General features: G+C 35.2%; 1 protein-coding gene across 21 annotated transcripts in view; it reads right to left on the bottom strand.

The window, feature by feature from the left end:
- Positions 1-24,384, bottom strand: part of RBM26 (RNA binding motif protein 26) — an 83,250-nt gene that overhangs the window by 27,405 nt on the left and 31,461 nt on the right. For 3 of the 21 annotated variants that reach the window (XM_069602369.1, XM_069602360.1, XM_069602361.1), the window contains exons 4-15: positions 23,078-23,166; positions 22,189-22,406; positions 20,241-20,501; positions 19,228-19,467; positions 18,433-18,603; positions 17,963-18,118; positions 12,199-12,310; positions 10,942-11,101; positions 8,637-8,801; positions 7,786-7,917; positions 6,449-6,520; positions 122-247 (exon numbers count right to left, since the gene is read on the bottom strand). In XM_069602369.1, coding sequence (XP_069458470.1) covers positions 122-247; positions 6,449-6,520; positions 7,786-7,917; positions 8,637-8,801; positions 10,942-11,101; positions 12,199-12,310; positions 17,963-18,118; positions 18,433-18,603; positions 19,228-19,467; positions 20,241-20,501; positions 22,189-22,406; positions 23,078-23,166 — 1,902 coding nt within the window. The remainder of the gene's footprint in view (positions 1-121; positions 248-6,448; positions 6,521-7,785; positions 7,918-8,636; positions 8,802-10,941; positions 11,102-12,198; positions 12,311-17,962; positions 18,119-18,432; positions 18,604-19,227; positions 19,468-20,240; positions 20,502-22,188; positions 22,407-23,077; positions 23,167-24,384) is intronic. The other 18 variants (XM_069602376.1, XM_069602367.1, XM_069602381.1 and 15 more) reach the window with 15 other exon arrangements.

Here is a 24,384-nt window from a genome sequence, read left to right on the forward strand (position 1 = left end):
GAAAACAAAAGTTCAGTGGCAGCCAACATATATACCTTTATCTCTATTTTATGAAAAAACACATACATGCAGAAAAAAGCTTCCCTATATGCAAATACTGTATACTACTAATTACACTTACCTGCTTTTTTTTCTGTGCTTCATTATTATCAACTGCAGAAGTGGAAACAAGTAAGGTTTTTTGTGCAGCCTTCAAAGCAGCTGGATTATACACCGTTTTTGTTAGGCCAGTAGATGTAGACAACACCTACCAATACAAATTCAATTTTTCAAAAAATGTATCAAGTAGTCATGATCTCCTGAGTCCTATTTTCTTCAAAACTCAACTTTAAAACACTCCTGTCAAAATTTAGCACACTGAACTAAAACTACTTATATAGTAACAGTAACTAAGTCACATTTAGCATCTTGAAAGGAAGGGTATGAGTGGGGGACACGCTACACAGTGAAAAACCTTTTAAGTAATATCATATGCCTTCAGGAAAAAAGCAAAAAACAAACATATAAAAACTTCAAAGCAATAAACACTGGTGGTATTACTGTAACACTGATAAAATATTAGCTGCTGAACACATTACTAGTATTCCTAGTGACTAAAGATAAACTGTACACAAGAGCACAGCAGAGGAGGAATTATGTCCTGAAAATAATTTTAAATGATCATTTATAATTGATACTTCTGACATTAACCTTATTGCTTTGTCTTCTCCATTTCTTTGCTGGCATTAGCATTACTCCTTTTTCTTTAAGGGACCTTATTCCCTTTAATTCAGCTCAGGTTTAGCACAACCATTCAAGATCTCTGCAAAGTCAATCACTTATTTCTTCTACCTAGGTTCCTCTATGAAATAATATTCTTATTAAAATATTTAGTAAAGATTACTTGATGATACTTTAATTTATATTTCTCCCTCAATCTCTCTTCCCTGTCCTTACTGTAAGAGCCCTGAAACATAAACCATCTCTTTCTCTTCTTTGTGCTTCTTCCAGTATCTAAACCTTGCTACCAGCTAATTATAAAACCATGAGTGAGTTCAGGAACCTTTCTGGGACTCATTTTGCTCATTAAATAAGAAAGTTCAACCTGATAGTATCTAATGTCCTCATAAACCCAAAGATTCATTCCATGAGGGTAAGGATTTTTTTTTTTAACATGGCTCACTGCTGTATCTTCAGTGCCTAGAACAGTGCCAGACACAAAGCAAGTACTCAATAAACACTTTTGCACTAAATTACAATGAAGCGATGGTAGATCAGTGTGAACAATCTTTTTCTCACAAAGATCAATTCAAGAAAATTAAAGTGTACAGGCTGTCTTTTTTATCTTCCAAAAGAAACAGAAAGTTGTCTGTTCCAGAGAGTGGTTGATTACTGGTTCTTGGGAAGGAATTTAGAGATCCCTTCAAAGAGATCTATGAATGCCATAAAACCTAAACATGAAACCACATGTGAGAGTGTGTAACTTTCCAGAGGAAAAAACACAGCTTCCAAAGTCATGACCTAAAAGAAGTTTATGCCCTAAAAGAAGTTAGAAGAACAACGTAAGTAGAAGAGTATCAATGAGAAATCGAGTCCTATTTTCTGACTACTAAAAGTAGCAATCTGGACATGACTTTAAATATTTTATCATGAAATTAGATTAGGGAACATCACAAAGCTTAAGCAACTCATCACTATTCTAAGTACTCAAGAATGTCATAGCTTCAAAATGAAAAAAAAAAAAAATCCAGAATACTGTAATTATACTACCTCCATACAGCACAACTGATGTTTAAAAATATAGGCTTTTTATAGTTGTTGGTATGTTCAAAATTTGATAATTTTCTTCAGTAATGAAAACACTCAAGGTATCACTAACAAATATGAAATGGTTGCATTCAGTAAAATACAAAATGGACACGGATTTAGTTCACTGTCTAACTTGTCACTATTCTATCATGCTACCTTACCACACTATGCAGTGTCAAACTGTATGAAAATGTAAGGGTGAGACAAACACTGTATAAAGGGAGAAACACAGGATGATCTGCTGAAGCCAAAGTTGAAGTGTTTCATAAACCATCTTCATCATGATGGTTCTGTAACAGTTGAAAAGCTGTGACCCAAAAAGATTTCTATATTCAGATAAACTTGGAAACAATATTACAATACTACTTTGTCCTTTCAAGTGGTATATTATCATAAGAGCTATGAGAAAGCCAGAAGTAAAGAAATCCATAATTTAACTAAGCATTTCTCCAATTTCAAGGAGTAGAGAATTCTCCCTTTCAAAGTATTGTTATTAATACCAGATACCAGACTAAGGTGTACTATTTCAGGGTTAATAAAATCATCTGACAACAAGATTTCTGTATTCCTGTATCACTTCCTTGTTTTGTCCAGGAACTTCCTTCTGTAAAAACAGAACATGAGCTAACGTATTTCACTGAGTTTAAGACACCACTGACTAGGAGGTCATTTAATATAACCCTACTAAAGGAAAAGGCTGCCAATTATAACCATAAACATCAACAACTGTAAGATACAGCCCAATTTCAGAGGTGTAAAAACGTGAAAATAAAATGTCTTACAAACAGTGAAGTTACAAATTTGCTCACTATCTGAAGCTATTTGGTTTCAGAGTTTAGATAGTAAGCATTAGAATAACAAAAAATACTTGCATTTTTCAAAAGATAAAAATAGACTTGTGACCAAAGAAAATCTGTTAAAAATGAAACCAGTGGAGGGAAGTAACAAACCCAACAGAAAAGATGATGCTACAGTTCTAAGAATATAATCAAAACATTCTAGTAGCCTTTCTAAACAACCACATCTGTTTTCGAAAGGGTTTCTGCATATGCCGTATTTTTACATATTGACTTTATTTCCAGTGACCTTGCTGCATTCACTTATTAATTCAAGTTGTTTGTGAATTCTTTTGGATTTTCTACATATATAATCATATCATCTATAAGTAAACAGTTCTGTCTCTCCCTTTCCAACATTTATGCCATTTATTTTACTGCTTTATTATAATGGTTAGGCCCTATACTTCTGGGAAAAAGTGACAAGAGTGGACATCCTTTATTCAATATTCCACCATTAACAAATAATGTTAGCTGTAGGGTTTTTTTGTGGTTTTTTTTACAGATATACTTTGTCAAAATTGAAGAAATTTCTATTACTAATTTCCAAAATGTGTAATGTGACTAAATAATTTTATCACGTTTTTTCCTACTGAAATAATCACATGGGGTCCGGTTCCCCTTCCTTCAATATCTACCCCATTCCTTCCCTCAATCTTTTATTTTGTTAATATGGTGAAATAAACTGATTTTCAAATGCTAAATCAACCTTGCATTTCTGGAATAAATACTACCTGGTCAAGATTTATTCTATTACCACTGCACACTTGCTAACATCGTATTTAGGACTTTTGTGTTTATGTTCATGAGATATTGGCTTGTAATTTTCCTTTCTTGTAATACACTTGTCATGTCTGGTATCAAAGCTTTTGTTGAATTCATAAGATGAGTTGAAAAGTATCATACCCTTTGTTGTTGAAATATATACATCACTAATACCTCTTACTTTCAAGATAAAAGCCAATTCTTCAATAAAATAGAGGTTATAATCTATTTATACCTCCTTATTCATTTCCTATATAAAATATCACAAGCCATGACTATTACTAGTACTTATAAAAAAACAGATTTTTCTCATGGATAAAAATGGGGAAAAAAAGTATTTTGTAAAAATTACTTACTGCAAAAGAAGGTTATTACAAATTAAGTCATCCAAGTATCATTTTTTAATAATTGGTGCCAAGTTAAAATCAAACACAAAAGAAACACAGTTAAGATGACTCAAAGCCACATCTCAATAAGCTAGTTCTCACATGTTTCTAAAGCAAATGCCAATTTTATTCTTCATAAATCTCTCTACAGTAAGCTGAGGCATTCAGGCATCATTTTATTGATCACTCTATTCAAATAATACTTAACAGCTACTATGGTATCTTAATATAGCAGCAAAAATCAGGTTTTAAGTTTCCTCTTTCTTAGCCCTCTCACATGCAGTCTTATTAAAAGAATCACTAAAGGGTTTATTGGCTATTACAAGAGGTAGGGGATAAAATTTCATATTTGTGCACTTATTTGGCTTAAACAATGACAGAAATTACTGTTTAGATACTAGGTTTGAGTTTTTGCCTGCCTTCAATTTTTAAAAAATTTAAATAACATTTGATGAACATTCTCCTACTCTTCCCTAAGACTTCTCTGCATCACTGAGCTCTAAGGATTACTACGCAAAAGTCCCTACTGACTAGGGAACAGAAATAACCAAGAATAAGCAAAACCAAAATGCTATTCTGTAAACAGGTTCACTGAAGACTAGAAGTTACATACTGGTAAATAATTGTTTTCCTTAGAAGATTCATTACAATCTTTACTGAGTAATTTTCTTTCAAAAATAGCCCACTACCATTAGTGATTTTTCATAAATTAACGCTAACTATATCAGTAAACGTATACTATCAATTCTAAATCTGTACACTTTTTATCTAAAGCTATACAAAACATGTTAAAAAATGAGAACAAGTAGGAAAACATACTAGAAAAGTTTTGTAGAAGTTGTAATTAATACACTTTAATTTCAGAGTACAAATCTTAACATAACAGATCCTAAACATAATCAGGGCTGTAGACCTCTCCAGAATTGCTTAGTACTATACTAAGGGTAACGATCCTTATACTGTTGTGTTATTCCTTAGTTACTTATTATCAAAGAGGATAAAAATAATCAAAGTAAACATTCAGACACTGCTAAATTTAGTAGCATAGACTAAGCCACACAGAATCAGGCAGGGGCGGAGGGGCATATATGGAAAAATCTGGAGGTTTCACAGTAGAGGTTAGATTTTCAATTTTTAAAAGAATGACTCGAACTAGAATTCTGTTAGGCAGAGGGAAACACACTCCAGAAAAACCACCATGAGAAAGAAGATAAAAGAGGCAGAAAATAGCAAGAGACAATGAGCAGAAAAGAGCTTATTAGGGTAGAAAGGGAGACCTAAAACAGAGGTAACAGAACCAGAATAATTGAGGTATGATGAGTTATTAATCCAACAGTCATTTAGCTGAGAAAATTAGTGTAAGTTTCTATAAAGAGTTAAAGATAGTCTGAGGGTGGATGGTGGCAGTGTAAATTAGAGGGGGTGCCAGCCCAGAGGTCAGGGAACTGAAGGTGGCAGAGACCTACAAACACAAGTGGATGACTCTAAAGCTTCTGGACTGTACAACATGAAAATGGGGCCATCACTTCCAGAGGTGGGTGGCTAGGAGAAGATATTAATTTAGAGAGGAAATAATGAATCATTTTAGGCATTTTATGCCTGAAGTAATGCTGAGGTACCCAAGAGGAAAATGTGATATTCAGAATGAGATTCATATTCAAATTTCTAGAACTGACAAAGTTTAACACAATAAATATGGAAATAATATACTGAAGAACCAGTGAAGAGAGCAGGTCAGCTATTTCATGAGACGTTCTAATTATCTATAATGTCAATTTGCTCTGTAATCTTCATAATGGAAAGAGCCAGGGACTAGAAATAGAAGATCCAGGTTCCAGTCTTAGCTCAGTAACTCACAGTGTATAGGTCAACCATAAAGTTTGCAGGGCCTTACCTTCCTTTAAGTTTAGGATAAGAAATAAGAAAGATTACCTAATTCTAATATTCTGTGACTCCACATACCTCAAAAAAAGACTAAAGATCAGGGCCATTCATTCACACCTAAACAAAAAATTAATATATCTACACAGAATTATAAGACAGGTTCAAAAATGCTCTTAATTAAGTCAGCATTTGCTCCCCTCATTTGAAAAAAAATTGACTAACTGCATCGTCACACTATACACAATAGCTGTTGTCATAAAAAACTTTTTTATACCATTCTTTCCAATTTACAAGATACTCTTAAATAATATTTTATTTAATCCTCATAAAACCTCGAGAAAGATAAATATAACCATCACCACTTATTGATGAGGAAAAGGGTTCAGGAAGATTAAGCGCACTGCCCAAAGTCATGCAGTTAGTAAGTAACGAGCCAGAGCTCAAACTCAGGTAAAGCTCCTAACTCATGGCCCTTTCTATAAGGTTATCAGAGGTTTAAAATGAAAATGTACAGTATCTCTAAAGAAAAAATAGTAAGTGAAAAAACAAAAAGAATGGAGCATAAGGAAATAAAGTGAGTGGCAAGTATTAAAACGCTGATGCAAAAAGTAAAAAGAGGTAGGCAAATATTTTTCTTTTTCAGCAAATGGAAAGCAAAAAGTTAGGAATAAAAGATACAGATACTATTAAGAAGCAAGAGTTTGGAACTATGAAAAAAATTAAAAAATTAAGATGCCACCTGAAAACATTTATGAAGCCAAGACACACACATCATGCTATTCTTCTTACCTTTTCAGTTGCTGAAACAGATGGCTTTGATACAAAACCCAACCTGTCCTTCACAGATAACTTAGTTACATTCTAAAAAAATTAAAATGGACATATTCAGTGTTTCCCCAAACATATATAAGTCTGTAGGGATTTTGAACATTCTCATTCTACTAACATATCCTGACTATAAGTACACTGATATTAATAACAAAAACTTGGGCCATTTTCAAAGACAGAGACAGAAAGAAAATGTGTTTGGAAAAATAAACAGTATACAGTATTACTCAATCCTGGAAAACGATTATATAAAGAGGTTTTTAAATAATTTTAAAATTATTGTGCCTGTCACATAAGCAGGTGGCTTGCTAAAGTCCCCTTCACTGATACAGAATCATAAATTCTTAGAGTCCTATGTTGACAAGTAGAAAGTTTGTACATTCTAAACATTAGAGTAGTTAAAAATGCACCTGCTTCTTGAGCTTAAAACAAATGCTATTCTTTCCTATAGTATGTTTGGTTTACGGCCAGTATACACAGTATTTGGTGATGATTTGAGATAGCAGGATTGGAGGGTTGTTTGTTTGTTTTTTAGTACCTAATAATTTACTGATTTACATCCTGCGTGTTTTTATAAAATCTCAATGTCTTACTCTTCAGGACTAATCTGCAAAGACTATTTTAATAAGGTGGCATCCATTAGCTAAGTAGGATACTACATCCTAACTATCTTACACAGCAAATGTTGAAACATCTGTAGACAAAAGAAAGTTAAGTTTCAGAGATTGAGGGTGTGGAAACAAGAAACTGCCACTCGAGTGTGGAAGGGAGTGGGAAGGGAATGACATATGGAGAAGAGAACCTGAGAATCAGGAATAAGTGATGCAAAGTTCTGAGAGAGCTGCATTAAGTAACTTGAAGCTTTAAGCCTTCCCTTCCCAAAAGCTTTCAGTTCAGTCTACTGCATAATTATGTCTGGAACAGGAGTCTAATGAAGTAAAAGATGATGGAAAAGTAAGATTTAATGTACTAAAACTTTACTTTTTAGGCAGTTTTGCTAGAAAATGTCTCCTCTGAAGTTAAAAAGAACTCTTTCTCATAAATAAGTATTAGCTAGAGAAAAGATTCAAATACTACAGGAAAAGTAGTCTGTAAAAATGTTATGGTAATGGTAAAAAAAATTTTTACAGGTGCTGTCCAAATACATACAGACTATATTTCTGTATAAGTATATATACATACACACACATATATATATACATACACACACATACAATTAACTAAAATTCAGATCACCAAGGGAAACTGATAGACTGAGAACCTATCATGTGACAGGCACAATAAGACTTTTCATTTACCTGAGGAAGGTCTGAACTGGCACTCTGGGCTTCTGCTGGTTCAATAGTACTTGAAGGTACTGGACCCAACCGCTCTTTGACTGACTGCTTCACAACAGGCAAAATGGGCTGCTGAACTAAAGGCTGCATTACCTCAGAACAAGATAAAAATGTTAAGCTGATTAGTTCATGAGCAGGAAGAGCAACCTTCCTGGCAGGGAGAGTAACCTTCGTTATTCTGTTACTAAGTTGCCCATGCAGACAGTTTTAAAAGTGGAGCTTATAGTCAAAGCCTAACCACCTGCCAAATTCCTTCCTTCATACAAGTTCCCTATACATGTCTACAGATACAAGAAAAATTTATAAAGTAGAGAAAAAATCAAAATCTACCCTTCAGTATCTTTTTGTCTCTCTTTAATTAACAGAAGAAAGCTAAATAGAAAAACAAGGTGCTATAGTACACTTATACAAACAATTAAATTTTATATATTGACTGACTTCCTGATTAAAAGAAAGAAAAAGAGAAAAAAGGAAGAGAGGGAAGGAAGGATTTCCAATATGAACTCATAGTATGAGTTTCTAGAATACAAACAGGTACTACATACTGGAATATGTCCCACTTTAAGGGATGGTTCTGTTTTATATGTATCATCTCATGAATTTCTAACCTAGGGATGAATGTAACAGCAAAATGAAAGAGCAGGTTAGAGAAGCTAAGTAACTTGCTCAAACCTACATTCAGTTAACAATGGTAGAGCCAGGATCTGAACTCAAGTCTACCTGACTGCATGCCTCTCCTTTTAAAAAACACTATGCCAAATGCTTTTCTTTCAAAAGAAAAGCATTTAATTTCACACAAATTTCTTTCTTACCTTTGGAGAAGTAGTTTGCAACTGTTGGGTGCTTCCTTCTCTGTGCCAGTAAACTTTAATAAAGCGATTATTTAGTACTGCTTCTGTACTTGATATCGCTTTCTTTGCTTCTTCGTATGTTGCAAATTGGATAAGGGCACCTTCAGGATCCCCATTATAGGCAACCTAAGATTTAAAATATTAAGCACAGAGAATTTGCAAATGAATCAGTTGCTTTATATAGTAAAATGCCTCAGGAAATGAAATACTGGCCCTTCCAAGTTACAGTGTATCTTTATACTACCTTATATCGAGATAATTACCACAGACTACTTTCACTCCAGAAGAAATGGTAACTATGTACCACTCAGTAGAATCAGCCTCCTCTAAATAACATTTAGGAGAGAATGCTCATTGCACAAAGGTTATATTCAAGCATTCAAAATGTTTCACTTCTTACCCCCAATATTAATGCTATGGGAAATAATCCTTATGTCAGTGAGTGATATAAAGTCAAAAGAAGGCAGTAAACTATTTTCAAAGGAATGATCTCTAACTAAAAATTACAGAAAAATCCATCTGTAAAATTTTCCAAACTGGTTAATTCCCACAAAAATATTTCCAAAAGCACACACAAAAAATTTTAGGTAGGAGAGGGGGGAACTCTACAAAACAATAGCAAAAATCATATTTTACACATAAGGAAACTAAGACTCAAAAAGTATGCAATTCTTTAGACCCATATAATGAATAAGGAGCATTAACAGATCCAAAGCTTTTTAGTGTTCAATAATACCAGCACTTCCGAAATGTATTCTGTAAACTACGGGTGAGGCAAAGCAATACAAAATAGGGATTAACCACACAGACCCTGAATCAAACAACCTGGTTTTAGATAACAATACCCACTCTGTAGCTGTTAAGAATTAAACAGTAATTCATATAAAATGGTGGGGTGGGGACTGTACACGGGGCAGATGATGGTAGGGTGTTCAATTAGGATAAAGCTACAGGGCTTTTTGAAACTAATTTTTCAAAATATATATTTTATAAATAATAAGGCAAATGACATACAGATACAGCAAAAGGACCTGTATGGAGATAACAATCTCAATAGTAACTGAGGAAACACAAATTGAAACAATATAAATTAAAGAAAAAAACTGAAATAATAGTGAAATACTCAGCTCTAAATTTCTTTAAATTTAATATTACTAATGTAGTTAACTGGGGAAGGAAAAGCATTTTTCAAAGTCTAGATCCACATGCAGTAGATCAAACTGAACTGCCATAAAAAGATATTTAGAGATAGCCCAGATAACATTAAATTACTACAGGGGACCCAAAACAAGGACCCACATACTTTTAAATACATATATATTTGTAAGCTTGCATACTAATTTATTGGTAGATACATTCAGAAATACAAAACAAAAAATCCAAAATAATACATGGTAAGCTGTTACCAATAATGTAATAATATCATGCAGATACATGAGGAAAAGAAGAGACAGAGAGCTGAAAATATTTTCTTTAAATCTGTAGAAATCTCTACTGACTAACCCTAAGCAAGCATGCATTTTCTCATCTATTAGTTAATAATATTATTTTTTAAAGGGCAACACCACAAAATTTTCCAAAATATCAACTTAAGCTGTACTCTCTAACATCTATTCTTATCAGATTATGGGAAATAATTATTTTAGCTGAAAAGAATGCCATACAAACTGGAAAAGAAGCCCAAAATTATTTCAACACTTTCAACATATCACATAATATAAACTCAATACAAAATAATCTCACAAATAACATATACCTAAGCCAAGGTCTAATTTTAGGTGAAATCAAATACAAATTACAGATATTTATCTTAAAAGACATTTAAAAGCAGTAGAGGAAAAAGTAAATGTTTAAACTAATTAGGTATTTGGGCCCCCAAAGTATCTGAGAGATATGTCCCACCTTAGAGGCAGCAAAAATAAATGTGACTAAAGCATTCTGCTAAGTGAAACTAAGGAAATGAAAACTATAGTAAGATTAGACTTTACCACTGTGCCTATTTAACTTTGCTGTAATTTTATGATAACCTCTATTAGGTACAAAGTATATAATATGATCAATCAAGCCTCTTGCCTTTTCAAAGTAAATATGTTATTCAAAATCACATTTTTCTAAAATACAAAGTTTCATTTCATATCCAATTTTCTAAATTTAGAATATTACCAAAATTTCCATAATATTTTCTTATAAAAGTATTTCTTTTTACTATATTAAGATTTCCTCTCTAAATTAAGCAAAGACAACAGAATCACTTCATAGTTCTTACCTGCAAGTTAACCAAGGTTCCAAATCGACTAAAATGCTCATTAAGTTTGCTGATATTATTTAATTCTGGAGGAACTTTTCTAAGCTCAAGTTTGGTATTTTCATTTCCAAACTGAACCTTTTTCTGGAAGCCTGGGCTGTTTGTTCTATTAAAATTTGGTCTGTAACAAAAATCAAATTAATACATTCATTTATAAATCCTGATCCTTATCAAGTACAAAGGAATAAAGTTCTGCAACTTAAGTTCAATTTTCTTTTCAAAACTGAAATTGCTAGTTGATAAAGGAAATGTATACTTTTTTCCTTAAAAAATGAAGTTTCCAAATAAGTAGTGTTCATATCTTTCACAGAAGCCAAGTGAGAAGGGTTCTTCCAAATCATTTGTTCCTTCCCACTTCTATTCTACGCCTACTTAAAATTTGCAGCAGGAAAGGTCTATCCTCTTTCAGTCAATTTGCCTATATAACCATTTCACCATTTGTACCATTTCAGCAAAAGCTAGCTTATCGAAATAACTCCTATTTTCAAATACTGATTAAAAGTAAGAAATCACTGTCTTGATCTCTTTCCAATTAAAACAAAATGTGGGGAACAACAGACCATACGCTTGACACTTGAAGAACGGGGGCAAATCTGTGGCCCAGGGAGGTTATAATACTTGCCTTAAATCAGAGAATTAAAGGCAGAGACAGAACTATATACTATTCATTAATAAACATACGTGAAAGCTCTAAAAGTGTAATCCTAATCTTTCCTCAAACATGCTAAATTGTAAATGAATCCTCAAACACATACACTAACATTCTGATTCTCTATCTGCTTCTCTGAAGCCGTTCCTCAACAGCTTTGGTGCCCCCATCCTATCTCCCCTGCCCCCACCAAAGACTGCTTTCTAACTCTTTACAGGAATCACCCACATGCTAAAGCCTCCTCACATTTCTTCCCTAATAGCAGGCTCATGACTATCCCTTAAATAGCTAGTATTCAACAACATCTTTAAGTTAAGGGTTGGGTTTTTTGGGGGTAGGTAGGAAAAACATGTGCTAACCATCACACCATTTCTGTAAGCAAGTACCTTTCAAGTACCAGACGACTAACATACACACTTTTAGAAAACAGGTACTATATACTTTAGTTGGGGACTCCCTACAGAATAAATTTTACTTTGAAAGAGACCACAATTACTGCCACAATAATACTGCAATGATCCTAAAAATCCCTGCACAATAAAATTCCTCAATTTCCTCTGCCAGCTTACTTATCAAACCAAGTCTTCTTTGTAGGAACTCCAGGCTCCCCAGAACCAATGGTTCTTTTCCTTGACTCTGAATCCACTACTATCCTCATACTGCTTTTATTAGGAGGCTTTTCTGTTTGAAACAAAAGAAAAGAAAGCAAAGATTAATATTTTCTGTTAATCATAGCCACATTCTTAAGTTTACATTAAAAACAAAGTTCTGGCTTTTTGTCCAAATACACATTTTAGAAGAAACAGAAAAAATGTACATCTAAATACAGTAATCTAAGTGGTTTTATTTTGAATTCCTTTCACACTTAAATTAAGAAGAATCAGTAATTCTCATATGTCAAATTAATAATAAACAAATCATCTTGGGACTCTGTTTATAGTTTAGAAATCAAATGCACAACCTATAAGATTCAAAATTTAACACTAGTGCAATGACCCTAAGAATCAACAACTTTGAATTGAGAATGAAATGAGCTGCTTATTTGAACATCAGCAAATTAACATAATAAAATTATGTTAAATTTTAAAAGGTAAAGATTCAAAAGACTGAAATGCATTGCAAAAGAACTATAAACTGTAAACTACTTCCAATATTTTACACACTTTTAAGAGTTTGACAAACACAACTACATTTAACCTGTTATTCCCAAATGATGCTAAAGTTTAAAACATGCATCTTGGAAAGTGAAGTCAGGTGGGCCTTGGAAAGCATCACTACAAACGAAGCTAGTGGAGGTGATGGAATTCCAGTTGAGCTGTTTCAAATCCTGAAAGATGATGCTGTGAAAGTGCTGCACTCAATATGCCAGCAAATTTGGAAAACTCAGCAGTGGCCACAGGACTGGAAAAGGTTAGTTTTCATTCCAATCCCAAAGGCAATGCCAACGAATGCTCAAACTACCACACAATTGCACTCATCTCACACGCTAGTAAAGTAATGCTCAAAATTCTCCAAGCCAGGCTTCAGCAATATGTGAACCGTGAACTCCCTGATGTTCAAGCTGGTTTTAGAAAAGGCAGAGGAACCAGAGATCAAATTGCCAACATCTGCTGGATCATGGAAAAAGCAAGAGAGTTCCAGAAAAACATCTATTTCTGCTTTATTGACTATGCCAAAGCCTTTGACTGTGTGGATCACAATAAACTGTGGAAAATTCTGAGAGAGATGGGAATACCAGACCACCTAACCTGCCTCTTGGGAAATCTGTATGCAGGTCAGGAAGCAACAGTTAGAACTGGACATGGAACCACAGACTGGTTCCAAATAGGAAAAGGAGTACTTCAAGGCTGTATATTGTCACCCTGCTTATTTAACTTATATGCAGAGTACATCATGAGAAACGCCGGACTGGAAGAAACACAAGCTGGAATCAAGATTGCTGGGAGAAATATCAATAACCTCAGATATGCAGATGACACCACCCTTATGGCAGAAAGTAAAGAGGAGCTAAAAAGTCTCTTGATGAAAGTGAAAGAGGAGAGCGAAAAAGGTGGTTTAAAGCTCAACATTCAGAAAACGAAGATCATGTCATCCGGTCCCATCACTTCATGGCAAATAGATGGGGAAACAGTGGAAACAGTATCAGACTTTATTTTGGGGGGCTCCAAAATCACTGCAGATGGTGACTGCAGCCATGAAATTAAAAGACGCTTACTCCTTGGAAGAAAAATTATGACCAGCCTAGATAGTATATTCAAAAGCAGAGACATTACTTTGCCGACTAAGGTCCGTCTAGTTAAGGCTATGGTTTTTCCTGTGGTCATGTGTGGATGTGAGAGTTGGACTGTGAAGAAGGCTGAGTGCCGAAGTATTGATGCTTTTGAACTGTGGTGTTGGAGAAGACTCTTGAGAGTCCCTTGGACTGCAAGGAGATCCAACCAGTCCATTCTGAAGGGGATCAGCCCTGGGATTACTTTGGAAGGAATGATGCTGAAGCTGAAACTCCAGTACTTTGGCCACCTCATGCGAAGAGTTGACTCATTGGAAAAGACTCTGATGCTGGGGAGGGATTGGGGGCAGGAGGAGAAGGGGACGACAGAGGATGAGATGGCTGGATGGCATCACAGACTCAATGGACTTGAGTCTGGGTGAACTCCGGGAGATGGTGATGAATAGGGAGGCCTGGCGTGCTGCGATTTATGGGGTTGCAAAGAGTCGGACACGACTGAGTGACTGAACTGAACTGAATCTTAGTCCACATAGAAAAAAATGTATATTTAAAATTCCTTTTTAAAAAGGAACTGGATAAATTGGTTATTTAAATCCTTCTGAGTATCTCTAAACACATGTAACCAAAAGAATTCTGGATCTGTTTCAGTACAGTCTTTCTCATGGCTACCACTATAATTTCCAAGCAGGTCTTCCTACCAAATCAATTCTTCCTCTCATAGAATGAAAGTATCATCTGACCAATTATCCAAAAGCAGAAACCTAGTGTCTTTCATTTTACCCTCTCCATTAGCCCCATTTTAAGTTCCCAAATCAATAAGTTATAGGTGTTGTCAATTCTTTCCACTGAACTTAAATCTTTTACTTCCCAGCGTTACTACCCTAAGTCTAGCTACCATCATCTCTTCTACAATTTTTCAAACGCCTGTAATTGACCTCCTATTCCCTCTGACATTCCTTATTCCCTCTGTTCTAATCAAAAAGATCTTCTGGTTTCACAAAAGTATCAACAGGCTATACGTGCTTTATCAACCGCCTTTTTCTGACTGCTGCTAAGTCACTTCAGTCGTGTCCGACTCTGTGCAACCCCATAGACGGCAGCCCACCAGGCTTCCCTGCCCCTGGGATTCTCCAAGCAAGAACACTGGAGTGCGTTGCCATTTCCTTCTCCAATGTATGAAAGTGAAAAGTGAAAGTGATGTTGCTCAGTCATGTCTGACCCTTAGCATGGACTGCAGCCTACCAAGGCTCCTCCGTCCATGGGATTTTCCAGACAAGAGTACTGGAGTGGGGTGCCATTGCCTTCTCCTTTTTCTGACTAACTCTGACTTATCCTACATCTCTTCAGCATATCAGGTAGAAACATCCAGCATCTGGCATTGCAGGCATTCATAGGACAAACTGTACTTTCTTTGCCCAGTGGTATCTTCACAGGACCATTTTTGCAACACAATTTCTGGCCTTATTACTGCCTCCCAAACATGTTCGTTCACTAGCCCTTTTATAAAGTCTTTAAGCTATCCAATATCCTTTTCTACTTTAATATGTTCTTTATCTGAAGCTTCATTAAGAAAGACAGTGATGTGTTTGCTCCAACTCATCTGTATTCGCTCACTCATATTCTTTCATTATTATTTATTTAAAAGAGAGGGTGTTAATAAACACACAGAAGCAAGTTCCTCTTGATATACAATTAGCAAATGTGTCTTTTAGTTTGCATGTATTCTGTTTTCCCCCAGTATCTTTTTAATAAATTGTTTTTCTCCTTAAAATTTTCAGCACTAGTTCTGTTGATGAAAACTACTGAGCCCTACCTTCCTACCTATCTATATCCAATTAAGAGTGTCTAGCAAGTTTTCCACTGCCTTAGAATCTAGAATGAACAATTATCAGGCCTCGAGGTCACTTTTTTAGTAATTCCAAGGCAGCAAAAGGCCTAAAGTTTTTTTATTTGCTTAATAACAGTAATTTCCTATGAAGCTTTAAGTACGAAGCATAAGAATAGTTTCAACATAATACTCTGTGACAAATTTAAATGAGGCCATCTGTAGGCTATTATAAATGTATAATAATTATATAATGAACAATATTATAAACTGTTAATTATGTATATCTCACAATCCAGGCCAGTAAATTTCAAACTAAATAGGCAACAGCTGAGAACACTTTGTGGGGGGGGAAAGACTGAAAAAGGTAAGGAAATAGAAGTACAGGTAACCCTCAGTTTAAATGGTTTGCTAAATCAGTTGTCTAGTACATAAAAACAATTTATGGACAATGTATTCCTGAACCAGCTTACAAAAACAGTACACGAAATAGCTAAAGAATAGTACTAAAATAATCACTATGTATAACGATTCTATGAGAAAAGGCATTCAAATTTCTAAGCAGGCATACCAGACATTTATCTCAGTGAGCCATTTCCTGTAACTTCTAACTATAGGCATGTGGAGCTGAAATGACCATAATTCCAACTTCTCTATGGTTAAGATTTATGTTCAAGGGATTTGATCCTTCTGTCTTCCCTCAATCACCACCACCAACCAAAAAAACTGACCAAGATTTGGGATGGGTCCAATATTGATCTACAGTGGAAAGCCACAAGGTAAGAAAGAGATGATTTGATGCTTCAGAGGTTCTAGTAAGAGCAAAGAATAGCGGTATAAAGAAAGAAAATGAGTGCCAAGTCATGACCGAAAGAAGGAAGTGGTTTTTCTCCGAACTAGTCAGGTAGGAGACACTCGGGATGAGTCAATATTAACACAATAAACAGCCACAATCTTAACTGGCTACTTTTCAATTACAAGCCATCTTATAACTCTTACATAAAAATTGTTAAGAAATCTCTTTTTCTGTTGTTGCTCTTTACAAAAGTCATTAGAATCCCTCTAGGAGACTTTTTGTTGGGGAAAAGGGGCATCTACATGAAATGTTGTCCTGTGACCTCATAGGATATAAGTTAAACTGGGTGTAAATTTAAATGTCCCTCACTCTATCACAAAAAGTTCCCTGAACACTCAAGACAGATGTTCAGGATCTGACAGTTTCTAATGAACAAATAAAAAAGTGCAAAGCATAAGTAAACAAGTTTACTAAACCACATTAGGTATGGACTGCTGCTGCAGCTGCTAAGTCGCTTCAGTCGTGTCCGACTCCGTGCGACCCCATAGACGGCAGCCCACCAGGCTCCCCCATCCCTGGGATTCTCCAGGCAAGAACACTGGAGTGGGTTGCCATTTCCTTCTCCTACTTAGTTAAATAAGTTTGACTTTATTCACAACTGATAATGCATGACTTTTTTTAAAATTAGAAATAAAAGATGGGCAAGGAAAGACTAGAAAGAAAATGGGATTTAAACATTAGCTGAAATAGTTAGGAAATAGGAAATACACGTTAGCTGAAATAGGAAAAAACAGATTTTTATTGGTCTATACAGTATTTCCTACAATGTCTGACAAAACTGTCAAATATCTGTAGCAAATGCTCTGTCTTTCAAATTAAGGTGAATGCTTCCTCCTCTGAACGTCTATAGCACTTTTCTTGCACTAGTTTGTGGACCAATCTAAATTCTTCTCCCATTCAGAAATTATATAAAAAGTCTGTCTCCTCTAACAAAAATTTTAAAAGCTAACAAGTCAGTCTAAAATACAATTTTTTGCTTAAAATGTTATAAGCAAATCAACATCAAATTCTAACATGTCAAAGCAAACAAAAATAAAATATATATCATATATTAAGTCTGCACAGCTCATTTCATTTTCTAAACTATGAAAGATTGTACCTTTAGGAATTAAAGCATTATTCTTAAGACTTTAAATGAACCAACTAAGACTGCCAATGAGAGAATATACCTCCCCAAAGCTAGAAAATTAGTACTTTAGGGAAACTCCTTTCCCCATGGATGACAGAATAAAACATCACCAATACTATAAATAGGGTAGCACATATTACCTTTTTCTCATGTTGAGACCAGAGAATCCAAGGAACAAACATAACAACATCCCTTACTGAATCCTAATAAACATAAGGCCAACTGTTCTTTTTAAGTGTTTTGCCACTCTTGATATTATGAAAATGACAGGAAGAAGAGATTCATCATAGTACCTCTGGGTGGCAAGTCCATATCCCCTGATGTGAGCCCTATCAGGTTGGGCCTTTGTGCATGCACTCTGTGTCTGTACATTGGTCTGGAAGTGTTTGTTATGCTTGGGGCTTCAGGATTGTAGCCATCTGTGTCATATGTATCTGGTAATACAAAAACTGTAATTAAAAAACAATTATAAAACTCCATTTGGTAATTTTTTATACTGATAATATAAAAACATTACTAATTCATAACTCACATTTTATATGTATTTTAAAAAGTAGTTTTAGAAAAATAAAATGCTGTTAAAAACTTCATTTTTTAAAAATCGTAACTAAGGACTTATATTTAATGTCTACATTTTATTCCATATAATTTTAGTGAGAATAGACCTGATAGAGCAATTCACTCTAAATATTTTTAAATCCCTCACCTAAAACTCTTCTCTAAACTATATTACATTATTAATACAGAAAGGCTAAAACTGCACCTGCAGTAAAAAGAGAAGGTGGAGCAGGAGGCGGCTGGTGATGAATGCCAGTTGTTACTACAGTAGGAACAGAGCTGGTTGCAGAGTTTGGGGGAGCATCCATGCCAGATGGTTGCAAAGGAGGAAGTGGAGGTGGTGGTCCTGTCAAAACCAAAGAATAAGAAATATCATCTGGAAGCAAACAAATAAAATAAGTTATTGTATATCCAAACATGATATGCTCATTTATCAAATAATAGTATCTATAAAAATCAAGCTTACAACTGAAATAGTTTTCAAGGGTAAAATATCCATTTAATGTATTCCAAAACAGGTTTGTCTTAAGCTCTGAAGGACTACAGACAGCTGGGATTCATTAGCAATGTGCATAATTCAGGGTCACCGTAAACCATGGGTTTGGCTGTGCCATGCCATGCTAAGTCACTTCAGTCATGTCTGACTCGTTGCGACGCTATGAACCACAGTCTGCCAGGCTCCTCTGTCCATGGGACTCTCCAGGCAATAAACTGGAGTGGGTTCCCATGACCTCCTCCAAGGGATCTTCCCAACCCAGGGATCAAACCCGCATCTCTTATGTCTCCTGCATTGGCAGGCGAGTTCTTTACCACTAGCACCACCTGGAAGCCCATTAGCCTACAAAATATATTCCGAATGGGACTATCTTACTCTTAATTTCTAGCAGGCATATATAGTATTACTAAAGATACTTCTAACAAAGGCAAGCGTCAAACTATTAACTTTTATAAAAGACTATGAATGGGCAGATAGTAAGTATAGGCAAGCATATTTCCTTACCTGTGACAGGTGGCAGACTGGGTGGTAATGGGCCTGGCGGTGGCACAGGGGGTCTCAGATTCACAGGTGGGGGTGTAAGAATTGGTGGTGGTGGAGGGAGTCCAGGAGGAGGTGGTCCTTCAACAACAGGAGGCTGTGCTGGGAAAGGCAGCATACCAGGAAGATTGACATCTTCTACAACTACCGGGTCACTTCCATGATCAAAAGGGCACATGTCTCCTCTCATACAGAAACCCTTTTCTGTGAGGAAAAATAGTTAGAAAGAACTGTGAAAAGTGCTGGACAAATATTTTCTCTAAGTCAACAAAAGTAAGATATTTAAAAATTGGAATATTTTTAACATTGGGCAAGTATAAATAACTATAAGAACTACCTACTAATTTCCAGTAATATAAAACCCTCATTAAGTGATAATATAGCTAACATACACGTTAAAAAATGTATCATCAAATTAACATGAGTATTCCTGGCTAGCAAAATGATGCAAAATAGGTATTGCTGTCTTGTTTTTACCATTAGAAATATTTCCTTTATTTAAATCTCTCACTTAAAACTTTAAGGATACTGCAACTACAGCTTTACTACAATTTACAAAATTTTTACAGTAAAATCTTAAGAGTCTTCAGTTCATTTATAAAAGTCTTACATAGGTGATACATTTCTAGATTTTACTTACATGCTAATAACCCTGATTTTAAAGTATGTTTTGTCAAGAACATTTCAGTCGCCAATTTCCTGATAAATAACTCAGTAGATATTCCTCTTTGTTTGGTAAATTCCAAAAATATGTTAAGACTTAAGTGCAAATAAATACTATCTTTAAATTGATATTAGTCAGTGGTGACTAATGAAGACTTCAGTAACATACTGAGGAATTCATGAAGTACCTAAAATTAATTTCCCACTATTTCCAAAAGGTTAAGTATTTGAGTAACTGTGTATAACCTAAAGTTACAGAATTTACTCAGCTGAAAATATTAATTCATACTTCATGAAATAGTTGACAGGCTTACCATCATAGTCTCTACACCGTTTCTTTGGCATTGGTGGTCTTACGTATGAATTATGGTCCACCTGGTCTTCATGAAATTCAGACCAACTTTCGGTAGTGTTATTACCATGATGAGTAGGAGCAATTACTGTAATAGTGCTGCTCAAAGTAGGTACAGGGTAGTGGCCAGATGAAATATTAGGTACCGAAGAGACTGGAGTATAATTGTTTTCTAACGGATCTGCTCTATCCAGGTCATACTTAGGTTTTACCAGATCCCTTTCTGCAACAAAATATAAATGACTTAAAAAACTACACTCGATTAAAAACAACAACAACAAAGTCCCAAATTTAAGAGATATTTTTGCTAAACATAAAAAGTTCAAATTTTACACAATCCTCCTTTTAAAAACTACTCAATATATAAACAATGTTTCAAGAAAAGTTATTTCTTTTTGTTATGACCTAAACTAAAAAGCCACACATAAAGTTGCTGTGCTTAATGAGATTTTTCTTGGAGTTTTATTTATAGAAGAGATTTTTTATTTTCTTCATTGAAATCTTAGTATGCAAAACTTTAGCCAATAAAACAAAACATGCAATAAAAGTACAGTTATTTTTTTCTGTGATGAACATTTAGTTGCCATCCATTTACAGGGCCTAACATGGCTTTATACAGTGAACACTGCTGAAGATGAGAATGGATACTTAAAGAGGAAGGAAAAGGAGTTCATAATAAATACAAACAAATTAACTGGGCCAAGAAATGAAAATTTACCATGGAAAGAGAAAAGATATTAAGGAGAACAGTTAAGTGAAGTAATGTGTAGAAAGGCCTAAAATACCTAGATGACAGGAAAAAAACTCTTAAGAACAGAGTAACAGAGAAATACTGGGATTATTAAAAAAAGTCATGATTTTCTAAAGACTAAACGTAACTATACAATAAAGGTCACAAGGGGAGTAAAAATCTAAGCTTGTGTAAAGGTGTTTTACTCTAAGGTGTTAAGCTGTTTTATTGCCTGCAACATATTCCTTTCAGTAATACACACTGAAAGAAAAATTATACATGTTGAAAATGACACACTCTTATAAACTCACATATCTGAAATGAAACTTTTAAACTCTTTTCATAGTTTTGAGGTCTAAGTGATAAATAAACTGAAGATATTTTAAAGATACAATTTAACGAATTCTGATCTATGCATATACCTATGAAACGAAACATCACAACTACATTAAGGTATATATTGTACATACTCATCACCCCCCAAAAGTATCCTTGTTCTCCTTAATGATCCATCCCTCCTTTACTTCATCCCAGGCAACCACTGAATTGCTTCCTGTCATCATAGATTACTGTGCATTTTCTAAAATTTTCTCTCTCTCCCTCTCTCATATACACACTCTGTTTTCTGTGTGGCTTCTTTCAATCAGCATGATTATTTTCAGATTCATTTATTTTGTTGCATGTATCAACAGTTTTTTTTTTTCCTTTTTATCCATTCTATGGCTATACCACAATTTGTTTATCCATTCACTTGTTGATGGACTGTTTCCAGCTTTTGGTTCATCTGTATATGTCTCTGTGTGGAAATACATTTTCATTTCTCTGAAGTAAACACTCAGGAGTGGAATGGGTCATTGGGAGATACAGGATTAACATTTTTAAGACACTGTTGAAGTGTTTACCAAAGGGTTCCAGCTTATTCCCCATCCTCACCAACTCCGAGTAAAGCTAATCTTTTTAATTTCAATCATTCTGATGCATATGCAGTAGTACATTGTGGTTGTAATTTGCATAAAATAAAAGCTTCAAAAGAAATTTTTAAATAGTTACTCAGACATATAAAATACAGCAAGATAGAAAAAATAAAAATACTGACAAAACAATTTTTAAAACCTTCAAATACAAAATTTTTTTCACAACTAAAGTGCCAGGCAAAATATACCCCTATGTGATTATTTACCCCGGCTTCGTGTCCTGCTCCTGCTTCTAGTCCTGCTTCTATCCCTGTCTCTGTCACGAAGCCTCTCTTTACTCCAGCTTCGACTCCGACTCCTGCTGTAACTGCGACTTCGCCCTCGTCTTCTGTTGTACCGGTCTCTGTATGAATCTCTTCGAGGAGGGTTTCGATCATAATCTCTTTTGCGAGAACGATCATCTTTTTTCCTCTCATCACGACTTCTAAAGAAATATATGAACTTTTTTACTGAAAATATTCAAGTGGATACAGGAAAAACTCTAATCAAAAGCAAAAGTTCTGTTTTATTCTTGTAACACCATGATTCTTTATTTCATCTTACGAATACAAACATAGGAGACTCAGAAAAGTGAAAAACCGAACATGATATGCTTAAGCACTCTAAAAGCCCTTCACGGTACCCACCCCCCACCAAAAAAAACCCAACTCTTTCAAAGCCTGACTCATATACACACAGGCATCTATACATATGTCCTATTGTATATTCTGTCTTGCACAGTCTCATAATTATAGGAAAGTATCACAGGCACTGCACTCGAAATGCTTTTGAAGCTTTAATGGGAAAAATAACTTATTCACTCTAAAGGGAAGCTTTGGGTAAAAAAAGTCTCAGAGTAAGACTTCACTGGAATTGAAGTTAGGAATAAAAATAGTAACAATAACTAACATATGCCAAGTACTGTTCTAAATCTCACTTCTAGTACCTTCAAATCTCACCTACTTATGCTTGATAGAAAAGGATTGAGTTACTACTTTCCTAGACTAATAAAACAGTAGATAATACTTGCCCCTAAGTAAAGGAACATTAAGTCTATATATTCATATAAAGAAAAGCAATGTCTAAAAATTAAACTTGGTTCAAAGAATCAATCACCTATTTTCTCTGTATCGGGAGCTTGACTGAGGAGGACTGTGATTTAGCCTTCTAGAAAACTTCTTCTCTCGCTCTTCCTCCTTTGTGATCTGATATACAAAGAAAAACATAAATAAGTTTAATAACAGTTATTCCTTGCCATGTTACTGCTTCAATGGCTTAGCTGGTATTAAAATATATAGGAAAGATCGAAGGCCAAAGAAGTGGGTGGCAGTGGATGAGATGGTTGGATAGCTATCTCTGACTCAATGGACATTCAGTTCAGTTCAGTCGCTCAGTCGTGTCCAGCTCTTTGTGACCCCATGAACCACAGCACACCAGGCGTCCCTGTCCATCACCAACTCCAGGAGTCCACCCAAACCCATGTCCACTGCGTTGGTGATGTCATCCAATCATCTCATCCTCTGTCGTCCCCTTCTCCTCCTGCCCTCAACCTTTCCCAGCATCAGGGTCTTTTCAAATAAATCAGCTCTCCACATCAGGTGTCCAAAAATACTGGAGTTTCAGCTTCAATATCAGTCCTTCCAATGAACAACCAGGACTGATCTCCTTTAGGATGGACTGGTAGAATCTCCTTGCAGTCCAAGGGACTCTCAAGAGTCTTCTCCAACAACACAGTTCAAAAGCATCAATTCTTCTGCATTTTCTTTATAGTCCAACTCTCACATCCACTACTGGAAAAACCATAGCCTTGACTAGACATGAATTTGAGTAAACCCTAGAAGATAGTGAAGGACAGAGAAGCCTGGCGTGCTGCAGTCCATGGGGTCACAAAGAGTCATACATGACTTAGCAATTGAACAACAACAACAAAATACAAGAGCAATATAGTCTTCTGAAAGCATTCAAACAAAATACATTTCTCTTCTAAGTACATTTAACAATAAAAGGCTTGCTGAAAGTTAAAGTGAGTGGTAAAGAAATTCATAAATGTTTATCTTAGTTAACAGTAGTGACAAAAACATTTTAAGCAAGTGTCCTCATTTTACAGGCTTCCCAGGTGGCACTAGTGGTAAAGAATCCACCTGCCAATGCAGGAGACAAAAGAGATGCAGGTTTGATCCCTGAGCCGGGAAGATCTCCTGGAGGAGGGCATGGCACCCCACTCCAGTATTCTTGCCTGGAGAATCCCATGGACAGAGGAGCCTGGCAGACTACAGTCTACAGGGTCACAAAGTATCAGACATGACTGAAGCAACTAAGCACGCACACATGTCCTAATTTTAACATAATTACTGGAAAGCCAATTTTATTTCTACTCATGAATTTGGTCTGGCACCAAACACATCAGGAGTTTTAAAGGAGCA

The sequence above is a fragment of the Ovis canadensis genome, chromosome 10 (assembly GCF_042477335.2).
Source record: "Ovis canadensis isolate MfBH-ARS-UI-01 breed Bighorn chromosome 10, ARS-UI_OviCan_v2, whole genome shotgun sequence".
Lineage (NCBI taxonomy): Eukaryota > Metazoa > Chordata > Mammalia > Artiodactyla > Bovidae > Ovis > Ovis canadensis.